This window comes from Capricornis sumatraensis, chromosome 10, assembly GCF_032405125.1.
Source record: "Capricornis sumatraensis isolate serow.1 chromosome 10, serow.2, whole genome shotgun sequence".
Classification (NCBI taxonomy): domain Eukaryota; kingdom Metazoa; phylum Chordata; class Mammalia; order Artiodactyla; family Bovidae; genus Capricornis; species Capricornis sumatraensis.
The window spans coordinates 28,522,641-28,541,928 of record NC_091078.1 but is presented as its reverse complement, the minus strand read 5'-3'; the positions used below and the strand labels follow the sequence as shown (position 1 = coordinate 28,541,928).

At 40.1% G+C, this 19,288-nt stretch overlaps 1 protein-coding gene across 1 annotated transcript in view; it reads right to left on the bottom strand.

The window, feature by feature from the left end:
- RHOBTB1 (Rho related BTB domain containing 1) overlaps positions 1-19,288 on the bottom strand; it is a 40,882-nt gene that overhangs the window by 9,061 nt on the left and 12,533 nt on the right. The window contains exons 3-5 of the mRNA XM_068982048.1: positions 13,733-13,918; positions 7,566-8,545; positions 5,267-5,385 (exon numbers count right to left, since the gene is read on the bottom strand). Of these exons, the coding sequence (XP_068838149.1) occupies positions 5,267-5,385; positions 7,566-8,545; positions 13,733-13,918 (1,285 nt within the window). The remainder of the gene's footprint in view (positions 1-5,266; positions 5,386-7,565; positions 8,546-13,732; positions 13,919-19,288) is intronic.

Genomic DNA, 19,288 nt, shown 5'->3' with positions numbered 1-19,288 from the left:
GTAGACGCAGAGAATCTAGAGAGAGCTTGGCTTAGGACATCTTGGGGAATGGCTGGGTATGAGCATTGTTCCCTGGAGGATCCTGCTAGTCTTCCTCCTGAGCACCTGTAGTTATTGCAAATATTCATCCAAGCTAGAGTCTGCTGAGGAGCCAGGGACTGCCTGGGAAATAGAGTTCTGAATGGCTGGGCCTGGATCAACAGGGATATACAGGTTATAGCAGCTGTCCTTCATCTGAGGTTTCTCACTCCACAAGACATGCCCTGGCATCATAGAGAATGGTGCCACGAGTACTTGCTACTGGAATGATGATAAGAATTAGCCTAATAGAAGGCCTCCTATGCACAAGGTACTGTGCTAATAAGCTTTCCACATGCATTATGTTTTGATCCTTATATCCTCCCTAGGAAGGAGAGACTATTGTTTTTGCCATTTTACAGATAAGTGAATGGAGGTTCAGGGAAGTTAAGTCTGGTGTCCAGGGTTGCAGAGCTAGGAAGCTGGGACTGATATTTGAACCCAGGAAATAAGATTCTAAAGTCGTGTTTGGAACTTCTGTGCAGGACTGGAAACCCTTCATGGTAAGGAAGAAAGCTATAATACAGCACTGTATCTCACTAACAGTTTTCAAGAATTAGATTTCTGAGTTCAAAAGGATAAAAAGTTATAGACTTAATTCTGGTATATATAGCATACAAAAATTATATATATGATTGCATTTATGTATGACATGATTATATCTGTATGTTATATATGATTACATCTATATTATATATTTTAATCTCTATATTTGTATGTATAAGTGTGTGTATATATATGTGTATGTGTATATATATGTCTATGTGTGTGTGTGTGTGTATATATATATATATATATATTTGTTTATAAATTGTCTCCACAATCTACAAGGGGCTTGTGGCCACTTCAGTCTTCTAATGGTGTGGTTGCAATTGTTTAGCTATAGCAACCATCTATATAATTGTCCTGGATAGCCACCAACCATCTCAGAGAGGGAATATCCTCTCGGACAGAGCTTTCCCTAGGTGTATGAAAGAGAGAGCCCAGAAAAATTCCTAGAAATATTATGAAAATTACTCTTCCTCTCTCAGATACAGTGAGAACAATTGTGATTCTATTAATAAGCTGTGTGGATTACTACCCATCAATGACTTGACAAGTGTGATAGTTTCAAATTTTTAGCATAACTTCTACAATAATAAATAAAACCTGGCAAGTAGAAACTATATCTGATATCATTTTAAAATACAGAAGCCATTGTATTGTAATTAATTGCTATTCCAGTAAATCTAACACAGTTATATTTGTATGGATAAACATTTATGTATACATGCATTTATCTTACATAGACATGAACTTTTAGCATATGGAAAACATGGCAAATTACATATGGCAAAATTTGATTTCTCTAGAATGGTATTTGGATTAGCACAATTTTTAAATAATTGGAAGTTAATTAAATTGTGAAACTTTAAAATTGGGGGCATTGTGATAATAAAAAATATACATTTTATGAAGTGCTAAGTGCTGTAAAGTGTTAGTGATTATAAATAAAGTCCCAGGGCTTCCTGTGAATACCTGTACTCTCAGGGAGGGGGATGTTTCTGAAAATACTAGCTTGAAGGACAGGGTAAGGGGCTGGGGAAGGCCCAGAGATGTGTTGCTAAAATGCTGTGTGACCTTTAACAAATTATTCACCATCTCTGAACCTTAGTTTCCTCATCTGTGACAGGGGAGAGATTTGGAATAGATGACATCTAAAGCTTTTTCTTCACTAAGATTATGGACTCTGAAGATACTCAGATAACTTAAGCAATTTTTTCTAAGACTGTGTTCTCAGTAATGGCAAAATGGACATCGTAAATAAAAAGAAATTATTTTTGGCATCAGGAGATGATAGATTCCAGGAAGCAGCCCTGCCCCAACACTCCCAATGTCTTCAGAGCATTCTGACATTTGTAAGCATCTATGACCTACTGTTTCCTTCATGTTTAATATAACACTAACACTTTTATTTATAAAAGCAATGGCTCTTTTTGGCAAATAATGTTAGGGATCCTCGGAAGTAACCAACAAATGAAAATAAACAACATTTTAGAACATGCACTTTTTTTTCCCTCGCTGTTGATTTTTTTCCCTGAGATTTCAACATTACTAATAAACTGAGTAGCAACAGAGAGACCATTTTTATAGAATTTTAAAAAATCATATAAATAAAACAAATGGAATTAAAACGGTTGTGCCCTACCTGCTGAATGTAGCTTAAAAAAAAATAAGAATACAATGCTACCATAAACAATGACCCATATTCCAGTTTAGCTGGTTTAAAATTTTAATTGCAAAGATCAGCTCAGACTATTAGGCTTATAATTAGAGATGGTCTCATAGAGAATGAGAAAGTATTCTAGATCCAGAGCATTGCTTACCACAACATGGGCATGCATTTTTAATGAACCACTTGCTGAGTACCTCTGGGGAGAGAAATATGCTTACTGCTACGTTAAAAGTAATGAGAAAAATAGAAGTAAAATACAGTGTCTTAAATATTAAATGACAAAAAAAAGTTAAAAGAACATCAGTGGGCATATTTTATTCCTTTCTGGATATGCATGTGAATTCTATTAATGCAAAAAAAAAAGGTTGAATTTTGTGGGGGACATTAGATTTTCACAAAACAATAAAGAATAAAAAGGTGGCCTAGAAAGCACAGGCCCATGCATATAGAGGCCTGAATTAACCATAGTACATTTACTCAGACTTCACCCAAGTACCTCTTCTTACCTCCATAACCATCTCTACCACACTCTGCTAGTTTAGGAAGGGACTAGGTGGCTTGTTTGTTACCTGAGGACTTTCAGGGGACAAAGACCTTGAACTCCTCATGGAAACAATTTAACAAGAATCCTCCAGGAAAATAGTCATTGACATCACTTGAGCCTTTGTATGTTTTAGGCACCGAATTTGATGCTTTACACACATACTTTCATGACTGACCTGCCCTTTGGAGATGGTTCTCTTGTGGTCCCCATATTAGAGATGAGGACGCAGGTCTAAAGAGGGTCGGTCACTTGCCCAAGCTCAAGCTGAGACTAGAGTTCATAACTATATAACAGAACACTTCCGTGTACCCTGGACATGAGGAGGGGCAGGAAAGACTGGACACATCCACAGCTCACGCCATTCTTCATATACTAGGTGTCTTGGTATAGACTTCTGGTAGCTCGGTTCCATGGCCTTTGTGTTTTGAGCTGGGTTGAAACTACACATCTGTATCAGGCTCAGCTGTAGTTCTTAGTGGTGAGCAACCTAGTCCTTGAGGTGGGGAGGGGGGTGGGCAGGGTGATGCTAAACAGACGCCACCCCAGAGAGAGGCTGTCACACGAACAGACCCGTGTGCCTTCACATTGGCCGCCAAGTTTCTGTTTTGGTCATCTCTCCTGCACATTTTAATCTGGAGACAATTACAATCCATTCTGAGAAGGGATAAAGGGGATTAGCATCAGTGAGGTCAGCTCTGACAGTGTCTCTTTACGCCTCGGCCCTGGACCTCGATCAACTGTTCCCTGCCAGGTGACAAGCAGGTATCCTTGGGCACATACTTCGGCAAGCTGGAAAAAGAGGGGAAGCGAGTCTTGGGGCCCTTTTATCTTGAGAGATTACTGAAGGTGGTGCTGTGCCAGTTGGATGAGGTTTTATTAATTGGCGGCGTCCCCCAATTTTCTTGACAAAGAGGGAAAGAATATCATCAATGCCGCCAGCATCCACATAAGGCTGATGTTATTTTGCATTTAGTGCTTATGAGGTGCTTCACAGGTACTGACACTCACACCTTGCAACCACGTTACGGGTTATGATCACATTTTCCAGACAGGGAGGCTGGAGCTCAGAAAGGTGATCACTGGCCCAAGGCCAAACAGCTTGTATGCAGAGGAGTCAGGGATCTGAGCCCCACAGTCCCTTCACTGGGTAGCCGCTACCAGTTGCTGTGGTCTTAGTAATGATGCTCCCAGACACCTTTGATGGTAGAGGAAAGACTACATTTAGCTGCAGGTGAGGACCTCCTGGTTTACGAAGGCTGGCAGACATCAGAAGAGGTCATCAGGATAATTCTAACATCTTTTCCCCAGACAGCAGACAGTCTTCGGCTGGAGGTTGGTTTAGGAGCAGCTGCAGTCTGTTCTGAAAGCAGGAGGGTGGCCTACTGACAGCCAGCCATCCTGGCTTGTGATTACAGGATTCTGTTTCCCTACTTGGGGATGCAAATGCAGGCTCCTGGGTCACAAAGGGAGTGCTCAGATTTCTAGTGTGAGGGCTCCCCTTTGAAGTTAGTTACTGTTTTCTGTGTTTCTGTTAAAAGTTTGGAGAGATGTTGAGATAAGCAAAAATAAGCCCATTAGGACAATAAGCTTGATGTGGTGTCCCCAAATATATTTTTAAAAGATGGATAAGAAATATTTGCCAAACTCAACAAAAAATGTCTACCTCTAGACACAAGTTAGAAATGCTTGAAGGGAATTTTTCTTTCTTTTCCAACAACTTGTGAAGAGGTGGAGATACAAGGTCTCCAAGCTGCAGCTCTGCTCTAATAATATCCCTTTGTTGGAGATAGGGCCAGCATTTGACAAGTGACCCAGTGGCTTCTACTAGATGTAACAAGCACTCTGAGAGACCCTTTGCTCCATCTCTGTTTCCCTAGAGGTGACAAACCCTAGAGTTGAGGCCCGTTAGGGCAGAGAGCCTCAGGGACTATCACAGATCAAGGGGACCTTGAGCATGACCCAGTACATCTCTCACCTTTAGGATAAGGAGATTGAGGCACAGGAAGGTGGCTTTTTAAGGTCCCTCATCTGTTGTTGGCAGAGTCAAGCCCAGGTTTAAGTGACTGAAGACACTTTTCACTGTCTCCAACTTCTATAAGACAGCGTGCCCCTTCTTTGAGGGGATTTTGATAGTACCTTGCCTGGTGACATTTGTTAGAAAATATATCTGTACATGTTTTCAGGGATGAGGAACCCTGTGAGGATGAAAGGATATGGGGGGACTTGGGGGTTCACACATAGCAAGCGAACAACAGGCTTCTCGTAATTGCAGAATTATGGAAAGAGGGTGACGTGATACTCAGGTATTGCCTAAAAAAGTCTTCCAAGTTGGCAGTTAAAGAAGTCAAAGTCCTCTGGCAACACTTTCTAATACAAATACACATACATATTCATTAAGATGCCTCTTGGGCTTTTTGGAAGGCACCTACCTCACTGTTGGCGCTTTCGACAAATGACCCCCCGAACATAGCAGCCATCCACTTGCAGCTACAGATCAGCAGCGGTTTGTGGGCACTGATGGCTCCATCGTCCAACTTAAACGTCACATCTGCCCAAGGATGGAGGAAGCACAAGCCTGTGAGCCAGCCTTGCCAGGGGTTCCATCCACATCCATCCACCTAGTCTCATCTCTCTTCCATACCCTGAACCACTGATGTGGTGTCCACCCCCACCTCGGGCACCAATTCTCTCCATGTCCTCCAAGGATATAAGGAGTAAGCATTTAAAATTATACACAAAGTCACAACACAAATACTGTGAACCATAAAGTAACATAAAGGAGAGGAATAGTCTTTCCTTATTTAGAAAAGTTTCAACATGGAGAACAGTAGAAAGAAGAATAAAACAGTAACTGGTTTATCACATGCTTAATTTTGTCACGTTTGCCTTAGCTATATAAAACGTGTGTAGACATTTTTTAACAGCGTACTTCAAGAAAAGTTATGACCAACCTAGACAGCATATTAAAAAGCAGAGACATTACTTTGCCAAAGGTCCGTCTAGGCAAAGCTATGGTTTTTCCAGTAGTCACGTATGGACGTGAGAGTTGGACCATAAAGAAAGCTGAGCACTGAAGAACTGAAGCTTTTGAACTGTGGTGTTGGATAAGACTTTTGGGAGTCCCTTGGAGAGCAAGGAGATCCAACCAGTCCATCCTAAAGGAAATCAGTCCTGAATATTCATTGGAAGGACTGATGCTGAAGCTGAAACTCCAATACTTTGGCCACCTGATGCGAAGAACTGACTCACTAGAAAAGACCCTGATGCTGGCAAAGACTGAAGGTGGGAGAAGAAGGGGATGACAGAGGATGAGATGGTTGGATGGTATCACTGAGTCAATGGACATGGGTTTGAGTAAACTCCGGGAGTTGGTGATGGACAGGGAGGCCTGGCATGCTGTGGTTCATGGGGTCACAAAGAGTTGGACACTATTTTGCCAAGAATTTTCTAAAAATAAGATTCTCCTAGATAACCATACCATTATAACTCTTAAGAAAATCAGAAATAATTCCTTAATATCATCCATTATCTAGTTCATGTCCAATTTTTTCTAGCCCCAACTGTATTTTATAGGCTTTTTTTTTGTTTTTAATATAAAGAATCCAGTTTAGGCTCCCACTGTGTGTTTGGTTACTATTCCTAGCTAGTAAGGAAAAGGAGATTTCATCAATTTCACTTTTACTGCAGGTAAATCTTTGTAACATTTCTTTTCATTAACTTTCAAGACTCTCTACCATGATCGTCAATGTTTGGAGTAAATATTATTCAAAGTTTTAAAATTAATTAACAGATTCAGTGACCAGTTATTAAATGCATATGAAAGATGAAAACAAAAACAGAAATATCTATATAATAATGGAAGTCAAGAAGTCAAATTTTTACAATGAAACATACACAGAGAGGACAATTACAGAACAAAAATTAGCACAAGTCCTATGTGGACAGGGAGGCCTGGCATGCTGCGATTCCTGGGGTTGCAGAGTCGGACACCACTGAGCGACTGAACTGAACTGAACTGATGAGATAGGATAAGCGTGGGCCAGTCACCCATCTTAGATACAGGTTATCAGGATGCTTAAGCAATTATGTAAGGGTGCTGTGGGCAACCCTTGGCGCAGTTATCAAAGACAACGAAGGGACAAAAAGCATCCAGACGAGCAGGGCACAGGATGGTGAGAACCCAAAGGAGAAGGGGGAGAAACTGATGAGGCTTTCCAGATGGGACCCTTTCCAGGGGGTCACCAAAATGGCCTCAAGGATTTCAGCGACCCTGGGACCAAAGGCTGCTGTTTTTTTGTCATCGGTGCATGCTAATTGGCGAGTAGAAAATGTCAGGGAAGGAATCCTGAAGGGCAACTATGAGTACTGAGCTGACTGGCTCAGGCTCAGGGGTAGCTTGACCTACCTTCAAGAAGCACTATGACACCATGGGGCTCTAGGAGGCAGCCTGCATTCAAATCCTGGCTCCACCACTGACTGCTGATATAAACCATAGGCCAGTTACCTAATCTCCCTGCCCCTCAGTTTCCCCATCTGCAAAATGGAGATCATCATATTTTACCTTTAAGTGTGATAAGAATGAAATAGGTGACTACGTATAACTTAGGTACATCAGGGGAAAAGTTCTTACACGTGTCAGTGATCGTTATCTCCCCCTCCTCATGTTTGGCTAATGTTTGATAAAACACAACCAAAGGTACTGATGGCTTTGCCATTGGACCTGCTCACCTGAGAACGTCCCCTTGCTGAGACACTCTTTTATCCGATTGGCTTTCCGGACATGAAATGCTTTAGTGATCTCCTGGTTCATGAAGGCTTCCTTGTTCATGATGTTTTCCACCATCATCCGCAAATCAAACATCTCCAGGACCTCTGCGATCTGAGCCAGGCCCACCAGATCTTTTTCCTTTTCATCCAGTTGCCCCGTATAGAGAAACTGGAGCAGGGTCCTGAAAGGGCCTGGCTGGACGGACGCGTCCATCCTGACCACGGTCATGGGGCCCAGCCGCTTCGAGACGGGGTTGACCTGCAGCTCCTTGTGCATGCCGATGAATCCCTTACTCCAGCCTGACAGGGCCTGCGTCTCTGCCACCAGGTCCTCGGCGTCCAGCCCCAGGGTCTCCTGCTGGGACAGGTTCTGGCTCGAGGGGGTCCACTGATCAGCCTGAGGCGTCCTTGGGGTGCCCTCTTCCCTTTCCTCATCTGGATCAAGACTCTGTGCCCACTCCTGGGAATCCCTGCTTTGCTTCTCTCTCTCACAAGCTCCTTCACTCCAGTGGGGGGTTTCTTCACATTCCATTAAAAAAAGATCATAAAACTTGGAAGAGGAGGTAGCGAGGTAAATTCGGTGTGCAAAGATCTGCTCCTGGTCCTGGAGGATGAAGAGGACATCAGCACACAGAGGATTGTCCAGTAAACAGGCAGCTTCGTTCGTCCCTGTGGAGGGACATTCTGGAACTTTGATGACCGGTGGGGGGGCTTTTGGAGGTAGGAACGGTGCCTGAAGTAAAGGCTTCTGGACTTTCTTCAGGTGGGATTTCCAGAACTGCAAGTGCCGTCGCGAAATGAGTGCTGCTCGGATTGCGTTGTCAAACACGTCTTTGATGCCAAACTGGTCAAACACACTTGTTTCATAGTAGGGTATACCTAGTTCCTTTGCAACCTCTCGGCCTTTTTCTGGGGGCAGAATATCCCCTCTCTTTATGGGCCTGAAATAGAATATTTTTAACATTAGAATCAGTCTTATTTCAGGAAAAAATTAGTAATCAGGGACTATCTAAGCACCTAATTGAATTATACATTTTAAATCCTATTCAGACTTTTTACTAGACTCTTGAAAAATCTCCTACCAACTTCAAATCTTTCAAATATAAAGGACTTATCATGGCAGCGGAAAAAATGCTTTCAGTAGTAACAACAATAACTCAAGCATCAGCCATTTCACTAGCTGTTTGTTCCTGGGTAAGTTACTTAACGTTTTTCTCAGTTTTCCCATCTGTAAAATGGAAAGAATAATAGTAAGTACTTGCATCTTAAAGGATGACTGAAAGGTTTAAATGAGATAATTAGCCCAGCATAGTACCTGTTCCACAGTGAGTGCTTGATCAGTGTTATCTGATAACCATCATTATTGCCACAATCAGCATCATTTTCATCATTTTCCCCTTATGCTTACATTTTGCTTTATAACTTAAAAAGGAATCCATGTTCATTTTCTCACTTGGGCCTCCCAGTATCCCTATGGATGCTGTTTTCATTCTGTACCCTGAAGAAACAGGCAGAAAGTTTCAAGGTCCTTTCCACTTGGGAAATGTCTTAAGGTCACATTTTAAAGTCACTGAGAGCACTTTACTAAGCAGTCAGAATCCAGAACTCCCTAGTTCTAGGCTAAATGATCCATGTCCAACAGCTCACCTAAGTCTCCTCTATTAGTTTTGTGAACCTTCTTTCATATCTCACTCTTTTCCCCTCTTCAATCAGGCAATCATCTTTTGCCTGGATTAGTACATTAGCCTCTTAACTCATCTTTCTTCAGAATTTTTCCACATTTTAGCTCACAGCATTCACTGTTACACAAAAATTTCTTATGTACCACAAGTATGACTTAGCTGCAATTCTTTAAATAAAATTTCCTCTGGTTCCATAGAGCCCAGGGAATAAAGTCTAAACCCTTTAGACTAGCACACAAGGCCCATTTACAGTCTCATCAACCCCCAAGAAGCCAAGCTTCTGGAATCAGTATCGGCAGGCAGAATAGTGCTGTAATTACAGTATAACCGTGATCAAGACACAGATGAATTCCAAAACGCAGGCAAGATAGGATCTGTCGTTACACTGTTCACAAACACATACTTGATTCTGAAATGCACTCTTAGGAGATGATCTTCCTAAATAAAATATCTGGTGTACAGGACCAAGGGTGATGTGTGTGTGACAGGGACAGGTCTTAGGAGAAATAAGGTAATACTGGGTAGAATTTGGATTTGAGGATCTAGATGGAAATGAGGGAAAACTGCACGGAGTTGCAGAGGTGGAAGTGAAGCACAGAAAAGAAGGGTTAACTTCAAGCTTTGCTCCTATGGGCTTTTGGTGGATTACTAATTGATGAATCTCTTTAAGACTTAGCTCAGATACTCCTTCATGAAACCTCAGAATTGTCTATGGAAAGGACTGTGCCCTGGAGCTCTGTAACTCTCCTTCAGGGCTCCACACAAGCAGGGTGTGAGGCCTGAGTATCCTAACCTTTGACACAGAAAGTTCTGAGGCCCGGGGCTAGTCTCTCACTTGCCAGGAGGCCTCTTTCCCTCTGCGTGGCTTATAATATGCAGTTCCTAGTCCATGTATTTAAGGATAGAAGGAACATGAAATGTTTTTAGGACATTTATCCAAGAGGTACCTAGAACATCAGAAATTATCTTGACAAAGTACATTTGCTTTTGCTGTAAGAGCATAAAAACTTATGTCCATATAAAATTTTATAATAAGCTTATTAAGGCAAAGTACCGACTACCTGGAAGGAAGGTAGAAATATCAACATTTTGGGAAAACCTATGTTTACCAGCAAAAAACAAAGTTAAGAATAAAACACATATAAATTATTTTTAAAAAGAATATTGAAGGAGTACATGTTTTAAAAAAACTCTTATTCCTCCCAAGATTGGTATCCACATTTTATATAGATGGAAACAAATTCTCCTTCAAGCTGTAATTTAAATGTGTGACACTCTAAAAATAACACCACCAGAGAGCCATTTAAAAAGCAGTATTGCTGTTTTTAACCATAGGTCTATATAATCTTTAAAAACCGGACACGGCCACCTCAGGAATGAAATACTCTAAGATGGAGGAAAATGAGCAGGTTAAAAATACTTGGATATGAGTATTTGCATGAATTTGATGTTTGTGGGGCCAAGAATCATAGACGATGGCTCTGAATTTCACTTCAGTTCAGTTCAGTTTAGTCGCTCAGTCGTGTCCAATTCTTTGCGACCCCATGGACTGCAGCACTTCAGGCTTCCCTCTCTATCACCAACTCCTGGAGCTTACTCAAACTCATGTCCATTGAGTCGGTGATGCCATCCAACCATCTCATCCTCTGTCTTCCCCTTCTCCTCCCACCTTTAATTATTCTCAGCATCAGGGTCTTTTCAAATGAGTCAGCTCTTCGCATCAGGTGACCAGAGTATTGGGGTTTCAGCTTCAGCATCAGCCCTTCCAGTGTAATTCAGGACTGATCTCCTTTAGGATGGACTGGCTGGATCTTCTTGCAGTCCAAGGAACTCCCAAGAGTCTTCTCCAAAACCACAGTTCAAAAGCATCAATTCTTTGGTGTGCAGCTTTCTATATAGTCCAACTCTCACATCCATACATGACTATCCAGACATGAATTTCACCTACCTTTATTATAAATCTTAATTTCCAGAAAGACATTATTATGAGTAACTAACATTTTAACACTTTACCAAGTTCAAAGCGCTTATTTATTTTCTGGCTGTACTTGGCAACATGCAGGATCTTAGATCCCCAACCAGGAATCAAATGAGCCTCTCTTGCATTGGGAGCCGAGTCTTCACCACTGGACTACCAGGGAAGGCCCCAAAGCACTTTTATACACCATATCATAATTAGAGAACTCACTTTAAGCTCTGGCCAACCATTTTACAAAAATGGGTTCCTGAGTAAGAGGTGATGGTGAAATGAACATTGGGGTACATGTGTCTTTTAGAATTGTGGTTTTCCCAGGGTATATGCCCAAGCAGGATTTCTGGGTCAGATGATTTATTCCTACTTTTTAAAGGAATCTCTATACTGTTTTCTGTAATGGCTTTGTCAGTTTACATTCCCACCAACAGTGCAGGTGGGTTCCCTTTTCTTCACATCCTCTCCAGCATTTATTGTTTATAGATTTTTTTTTTTGGATGACCATTCTGACTGGTGTGAGGTAATACCTCACTGTAGTTTTGATCTGCATTTCTCTAATAATGAGCGACGTGGAGCATCCTTTCATGTGTTTATTGGCCACTGGTATGTCTTCTTTCATCTGCATGCAGGTCAGGGAGCAGCAGTTAGGACTGGACAGGGAACAACAGACTGGTCCAAATAGGAAAAGGAGTAAGTCAAGGTTGTATATTGTCACTGTGCTTATTTAACTCATGTGCAGAGTACATCATGAGAAACACTGGGCTGGAAGAAACACAAGCTGGAATCAAGATTGCCGGGAGAAATATCAATAACCTCAGATATGCAAATGACACCACCCTTATGGCAGAAAGTGAAGAGGAGCTAAAAAGCTTCTTGATGAAAGTGAAAGAGGAGAGTGAAAAAGTTGGCTTAAAGCTCCACATTCAGAAAACGAAGATCATGGCATCTGGTCCCATCACTTCATGGGAAATAGGTGGGGAAACAATGGAAACAGTGTCAGACTTTATTTTTTTGGGCTCCAAAATCAGTGCAGATGGTGACTGCAGCCATGAAATTAAAAGATGCTTACTCCTTGGAAGAAAAGTTATGACCAATCTAGACAGTATATTAAAAAGCAGAGACATTACTTTGCCAACAAAGGTCTGTTTAGTCAAAGCTATGGTTTTTCCAGTAGTCATGTATGGTTGTGAGAGTTGGACTATAAAGAAAGCTTAGTGATGAAGAATTGATGCTTTTGAACTGTGGTGCTGGAGAAGACTCTTGAGAGTCCCTTAGAGAGCAAGGAGATCCAACCAGTCCATCCTAAAGGAAATCAGTCCTGAATATTCATTGGAAGGACTGATGCTGAAGCTGAAACTGTAATATTTTGGCCATGCGATGCAAAAAGCTAATTCATTTGAAAAGACTCTGATGTTGGGAAAGATTGAAGGTGGGAGGAGAAGGGGACGACAGGGGATGAGATGGTTGGATGGCGTCACTGAGTCAGTGGCATGAGTTTGGGTAAACTCCGGGAGTTGGTGATAGACAGGGAGGCCTGGCATGCTGCAGTTCATGGGGTTGCAAAGAGTTTGACACGACTGAGAGACTGAAGTGAAGTGATGTGTTCTTTGGAGAAACATCTGTTTATGTCTTTTGCCCATTTTTTGATTGGGTTATTTGTTTTGCTGATATTGAGCTGTATGAACTGCTAATAGATTTTGGAGATTAACCCTTTGTCAGTTGCTTCATTTACAGCCAGGACATGACAACAACCTAGATGTCTATCTCCACATGAATGGATAAAGAAGTCGGTGTATATTTATACAATGGAATATTACTCAGCCATAAAAGGAACATATTTGAGTCAGTTGTAGTGAGGTAGATAACCCTAGAGCCTCTTATACATAGTGAATCAAGTCAGAAAGAGAAAAACAATTATTGTATATTAATGCATACATATATGGAACCTATAAAAATAGTACTGATGAACCTAGTAGAGAACAGACTTTTGGACACAGCCGGAGAAGGTGAAGGCAGGATGCATTGAGAAAGTAGCATTAACATATATACACTATCATGTGTAAAATAGATAACGGGAAGTTGCTAAATAACACAGGAAGCCCAGCCTGGCACTCTGTGATGACCTAGGGGGTGGGATGTGGGAAGGGGAGGGAGGATCAGGAAGGAAGGGATACACACACACACACATATACACACACACACACGATTCATTTGCATTGTTGTATGGCAGAAACCAACACAAAATTGTCAAGCAATTTTCCAGCAATTAAAAAATATGTACAATTTTTAAAAAAAGAGGTAATGGTGAACATGAGAGGGGTCAGGACATATCTCTTCCTCATGATTAACCAGCTAACTTAAAGCATTCAGACTGATGGGATCTTGGAGCCACTAAAGAACAGAACCCAAGGCTACAAAGACATCTGCTACCTCTAAATTTTAATTTAACTGGCACACTGAGTCCCCTGGCTTACCTTGCTAAAGGGCGTCTGGCTCTATTAACAGCTTCAAGATCAGCATAGCGGAGATCTAGCTGGCAGCCAACTAGAACAACAGGTGTGCGAGGGCAAAAGTGCTTGATCTCTTGATACCACATGGTTTTCACATGATTTAGGGAATTGGGATTAGCGATCGAAAAACAGAGGACCACAACATCGGACCTACAAGGAAATCACAAAAGAAGTTGTATTGCTTTTTCACTTTTATTTTCTCTTTTATCATTAGGATTCCTCCCCTTCCCCATCCATCAAATGGCATATCATTTCACAATTTAAAAAAAATACCAGATATTAAAATACATCTTGGAGTCATGCAAACAGCCCATTAAGCCCCCACATTGCAGCCCCCACACAGCCTGAGTTCATGTCCATGTTGCACTGTAGGAGGCCTAGGCATTGAAAAGTTCTGGATGAGGTTATTTCACAGGATAGATGGTTACCCAAACTGGACTCAGTCCTGGAACCACCACATGCTGAACTATTTCTGTTCATCACAAGAAATAGTTTCAAGATAAAAGAAAATAATAAAAACTACCATTTACCAGTGTAAACAGAAAGGTGATGATGACTCAATGAGATAGAGCAAACAGTTTAAACATTGCAGAAAATGTAACAGGTATTTGCTGTGCAGGGTCGGCAAATACACAGAAGGATTTCTGCCCTTCTTCACCCTTAAGCACAAATGTAGAGAGCACAACCACTTAATCTGTTTCTGAAAACAAAAAGTCCTGAATTTGCAGGAATTTCCACTTTTTGCTAGGTATAAGGTAAGACGGTAGTATTTAACAAAACACTAGCCAGAGTTAGATGGATGGCTAATAAGATGAGAAAATGTTGGAAGCAGCTTTATCAAATGTTATGTATGACATATAGCAGGTATACGGAAAAAGGAAAATTGTTTTGTAGTCAGTTGTGACATAAGAATCTTCCATGTTTTATATAATAACTTACCATTCTAGAAGCCAAAGAACTGTTTTACAAAACAGTTGTTCAATTATGGTGTTTGATAGATAACTGCTAGAAGGCATCTTTAACAAGAATTATATACCATCTTTCTAGGTTAAAATATGCAGAATGATGACATTGAAAACATGGAGGCAGAAAAATATAAAGAATAGAAAAAGTTATACCCAAGGATTCAAGACTGTTTTGCAGTTATATTCAGAAATAAACTTACAACTTTATTAGATGTTAATTTATTGCCTTTATTATTTATGTAATGAGAAGAATGAAGTTGATGAATCAAAACACCTTCTTTTTAAATCATTAATGAGCTTTTCTCCCTACATATCAATGAAGACAAATATATATATCCAGGCAACCATAAAATTTCTAAAAATAATCATTTGCAATGCAGCAAACTGCAGGGTGCTTACATTAAATGTAATTCACAAGTTGAGTCTTTAAATTTATATCCAAGAAAAACTGCACCAGACCCCAAGAAATAGAAAAGTCCTGACATTAAAATATTTACAAATTATAAAGGAGGACCTAGGACTCAAAGCTGATGAAGTGTATTAATCTGCATGTTTAAAATGTCCTTGAAATAAAGATCTTATCAAAGATTCCTGGGCACTGGAAAATATAATGTGTGTAAAAATATGCATAACTATATAAATGAAAGGGAAGCATGTCTTGTCTTTGGGATTCTGATTTAGTTAGTATAATATTCTGTGCACAGTCTTACTTCTAATCAGCATAAATAACGGTATCCAGTAAAGTCAAGAATGCTTTGAATTTTACATTTTTTTAGGAGCAGAATCTTCTATTATTCATAATACTATTTCTATAGGATATCTGATACAGCTCTGCTATAAGCTTCATCCCAATCATAAAATGAAGCCAAGAATTCCAGCACAGTGAGAGTAATATGGCAATATCTGAGGTTCAAAATCATAGAGAAAGAATTGAAGAACTATATCCAGCACGTAAATGTGGAATAGTACATATACCTATGTAATAAAATTGTTCTAATTCGTACCTTCTATTTCCATATTAAGGCACACCGCTATAAAGGAAATCATTCTCAGAGCTTAATTTATATGACAGACATGTAGCAGAATGTCAATTCTGTTATCTAATTTTATGATACAGCATGTGAGGTTTCGAAATCAGAGCTAGCTCGGTTGCCAAGGTTACCGTGCTAACACTCATGCCATTGAACATATACTAGTTGCTATCCAGATGACCTGTAAACAAGTACAGACAGGACCCTGGGGGTTGGAAAAAATGGAATCTCCCGATGATAACAGCACAATGCCATTGCACAATACAGGTCCGGAGGGCCCAATTTCTAACCATGTCACATCAATATCTCAGTGCATGAAATGCTGTTGGAAAGCTGGAAAAATAATTCAACGCTTTGTAAATATTTTGCTTCAAAAGGATGATGGTTAAAGAGAAGAGGTTGTACTGAGAGCAACACTACCTCTGAAGCGAAAATAACTTATTGAGTCAAAATTCTATTTGCATCCTTGAAATGAAGTTATCCTTCTTCTAAAAAAATTTTTTAAATGAACGTTTAGATGCTATGAGAATCTGTCCCCATGATTTTACATTGGAAGCAGACAAAAAATTAAATCATATTTGATCTACCAACCTGCTTAAATGTCTTTAACACTTCTTAATTTAAATACCAATTCAAGTTAAGAAATATGACATACAGATTATACAGAATCTTAGTGTTAAGACCTGCTGTATAAATGCAGTGTCCTAAAACTGATTTTAAGTGAAAGCCTGAAGATCAGTGGATGTAGGGACAGGGCTGTAGAAAGATGCTGTACTGACACATTCCTCCTCCCCCAGCATTCTTTTCTAATTCCTAAATTTCAACACATCAGTATCCTCTATGATATAAACACCTATACAACCAAGTAACTATTTTGAGAATGCCATTTATTCCCTCTAGATTTTGAGCCATTTTTCTATCTAGTTGAAGAAGGCACAAAACCTGCAGCTAAGAATATCTCCAGCTTTAGGCAGAATTCCAAGGAGCTAGAGATATTAAATAACTTTTAATCAAAACATTCATTCCTGGGTAGAGACTATTCAATGTCTGACATGAGTTTGTGTTTAAAAATGCCATTCCTGTGAGAGATAAAAAGGCAAGTTCTAGCATTTCTGCTTCCATGGCTCTGTTACATTTTTTTTTAACTTTGAAGAGTTGTGTTTAAAATAATTGAGTTGAATTTTAAAAAATAATTGGGAGGGGGAGGTGTGATGAGGACATTCGTACTTATTAGGCAGCAGAGTTGGCCTAGAAATGACCTCAGGGTTTCAATTTCAGCCGTAAAAAGAATTTGATAGGATTTAAATGGAGTCTTACAGCTATTTGGAATAGAAAGGATGAGAATTGGAGAATGCTGAGGCAAAAAGAACATAGGAGACAAAACTCAAGCTCCAGAACTTGAATACTGAGAAGAGTAGGAAGAGGTTTGGATTTTTTTTTTTTTTTTTTTGACTGAGCTACGTGGGTCTTATTCTTTCAAAGAAAGTCGAGATCACAAAGGATCTAAGTGTTTGGTCTTGGTTGCTTGCCTATGAATGTTTATTTATTTTTTTTTGGAGAAAACTGATTTATTGTTTTTAAGGGGAATATGTCAGTATAAAAGTTTCACTAGGGTACTGACACATCAAATAATGCCTGTGAAACAATCCGAAGTAAATTCATCAATATGTGTTGAAACAATTCCAGACCTACAGTTTAATGGAGCTGTGGGAGGTAGGGAGGAGGACAGAGAGAGACCTGGTCATCCCCCGAGTGCTTGAGCTGATAAAGCTGTCAATTGTAGCAGTTCTTCTTCTATAAGAATAAGTAATAAAAAACAAAAACAAAACAAAGCAAACACATTATATTTTTGCTACATTTCAAGGAGAACACTGGCCAAAGATAGCATGCGAAAGATTGGCAAAGATTATTTGGATAACATAAGGAATGTATGCAAAATTGGGGCCAATCTTTGTTGGAGGATTAAAGAAAAAAAATCTGAAAAAATGCAACTTACCCACATATCTTGGCCCAAGACAGACTTTTAAAGAATGCACTATATTATTATATTCTTTATTGTATATTTCTATGGGCCTAGAGTGAAATTTTTTACATCAAGTTTTTAAAAAATAGATTGCTATTAAACATAAGGTGGATTTTTCCTTTTAGGGTAATAATGTGTGTGTGTGTGTGTGTGTGTGTGTGTGTGTGTGTATACATATTTTTTTCTCTTTCAAGCTGGACTTTAAACACTAAATGCAACCCATTCTCATGGCCAGTCTTTCTCATCTAGATTCAAATATAGCAAACTTAGTGGAAAAAGATCAGAGAAGCAAACAAATATTTTCTATTAGGAACGAATTGTCCATGTTCTCTACTGTCAAAAAAGTACTTTCTATCTTCTTAGTTTGTCTTCCTTGCTTTGCTGTGGGCCTTGGGTTTTCTTATCTGCTTAAGTGAAAAAAAAAATTGTCCAGGCCAGCATGGGCAATGTAAAGGACAGTAGACTCCATCTAGTCCTCCAGATAGCTGTGAGCAGGACATCCACAGGCTCCCATCCAACTGGCCTCTTCCCAGTGTGCCAGTTCTGGTTGGGTCTCTTGCTAAGACCCTTACACTTGGTGACCAAGAATAAGCTAACAGTTCTGTTTACCTGAATCTTCTTGTAAGTATCTCCTTCTTAACATATACTTTTATATGTTTTCTATGGTAGGATTCCATGTCTTTATGTCACTATTGCCTATTATTATTTCTAAGTAGAGACTCCCATATCCTTTATCGGTAGAGATCATGATCACATTTCAATGGGTTTGTTTGTTAACATACACAAGTCTTCTTCTGGCAGAGACTCAAGTAGATGTCCCTGACCTCCTTCTCCCTCCCCAATAACCGAGGTAGGCTCTTTACAGAAACGTTTTTAAAACCATTCATATCAACAATACACCTTTCATGCATATAGTCTGACAGCGCTGAGCAAACAGACAGATCAAAACATCACAAAACAGCTGGGAGCATGGCAGGAAAAAGGAATGTGTAACACGTGGCTGTGGAAAGTTTTAGTAGGGGAGCAGCCCGGTGTGTATGAGATGTGGCGGGAGTTGTCAGTGATGGTGAACATAACCACCTGGAGATGAATGGCTGTGTAAACTCATACTCATGGAAAATGGAAAGGCCTCTAGGGGAGCGCCTGGCAGGGGATCTGGGGAGAGCAGGGCAGAAACATGCAGCGCCCTGGATGTGAGCAGAGAAATCAAGTCAATACTTTACCAAGAGCAGTGAGGCTTCTTAAGTACAGATGTTATGTGGGGAAAACTGAAAACACCCTGAAATATATTCAGATTTGGGAGTGATTAGCATGCACAACTATTTCTCCCAAGCCCATAATTGTATGTTTAGCAGGAAGCAAATATTTTAAATCAGCCTTCCCCCACCCTCCAAAAATGGGACTAATAAGTGCAGGAAGGCCATACCAACATCCCACCAATGCCACCAAATCCTAAGACAGATAGCACCCGATCTTAAAAATGGTTGGTTCTGCCATTATA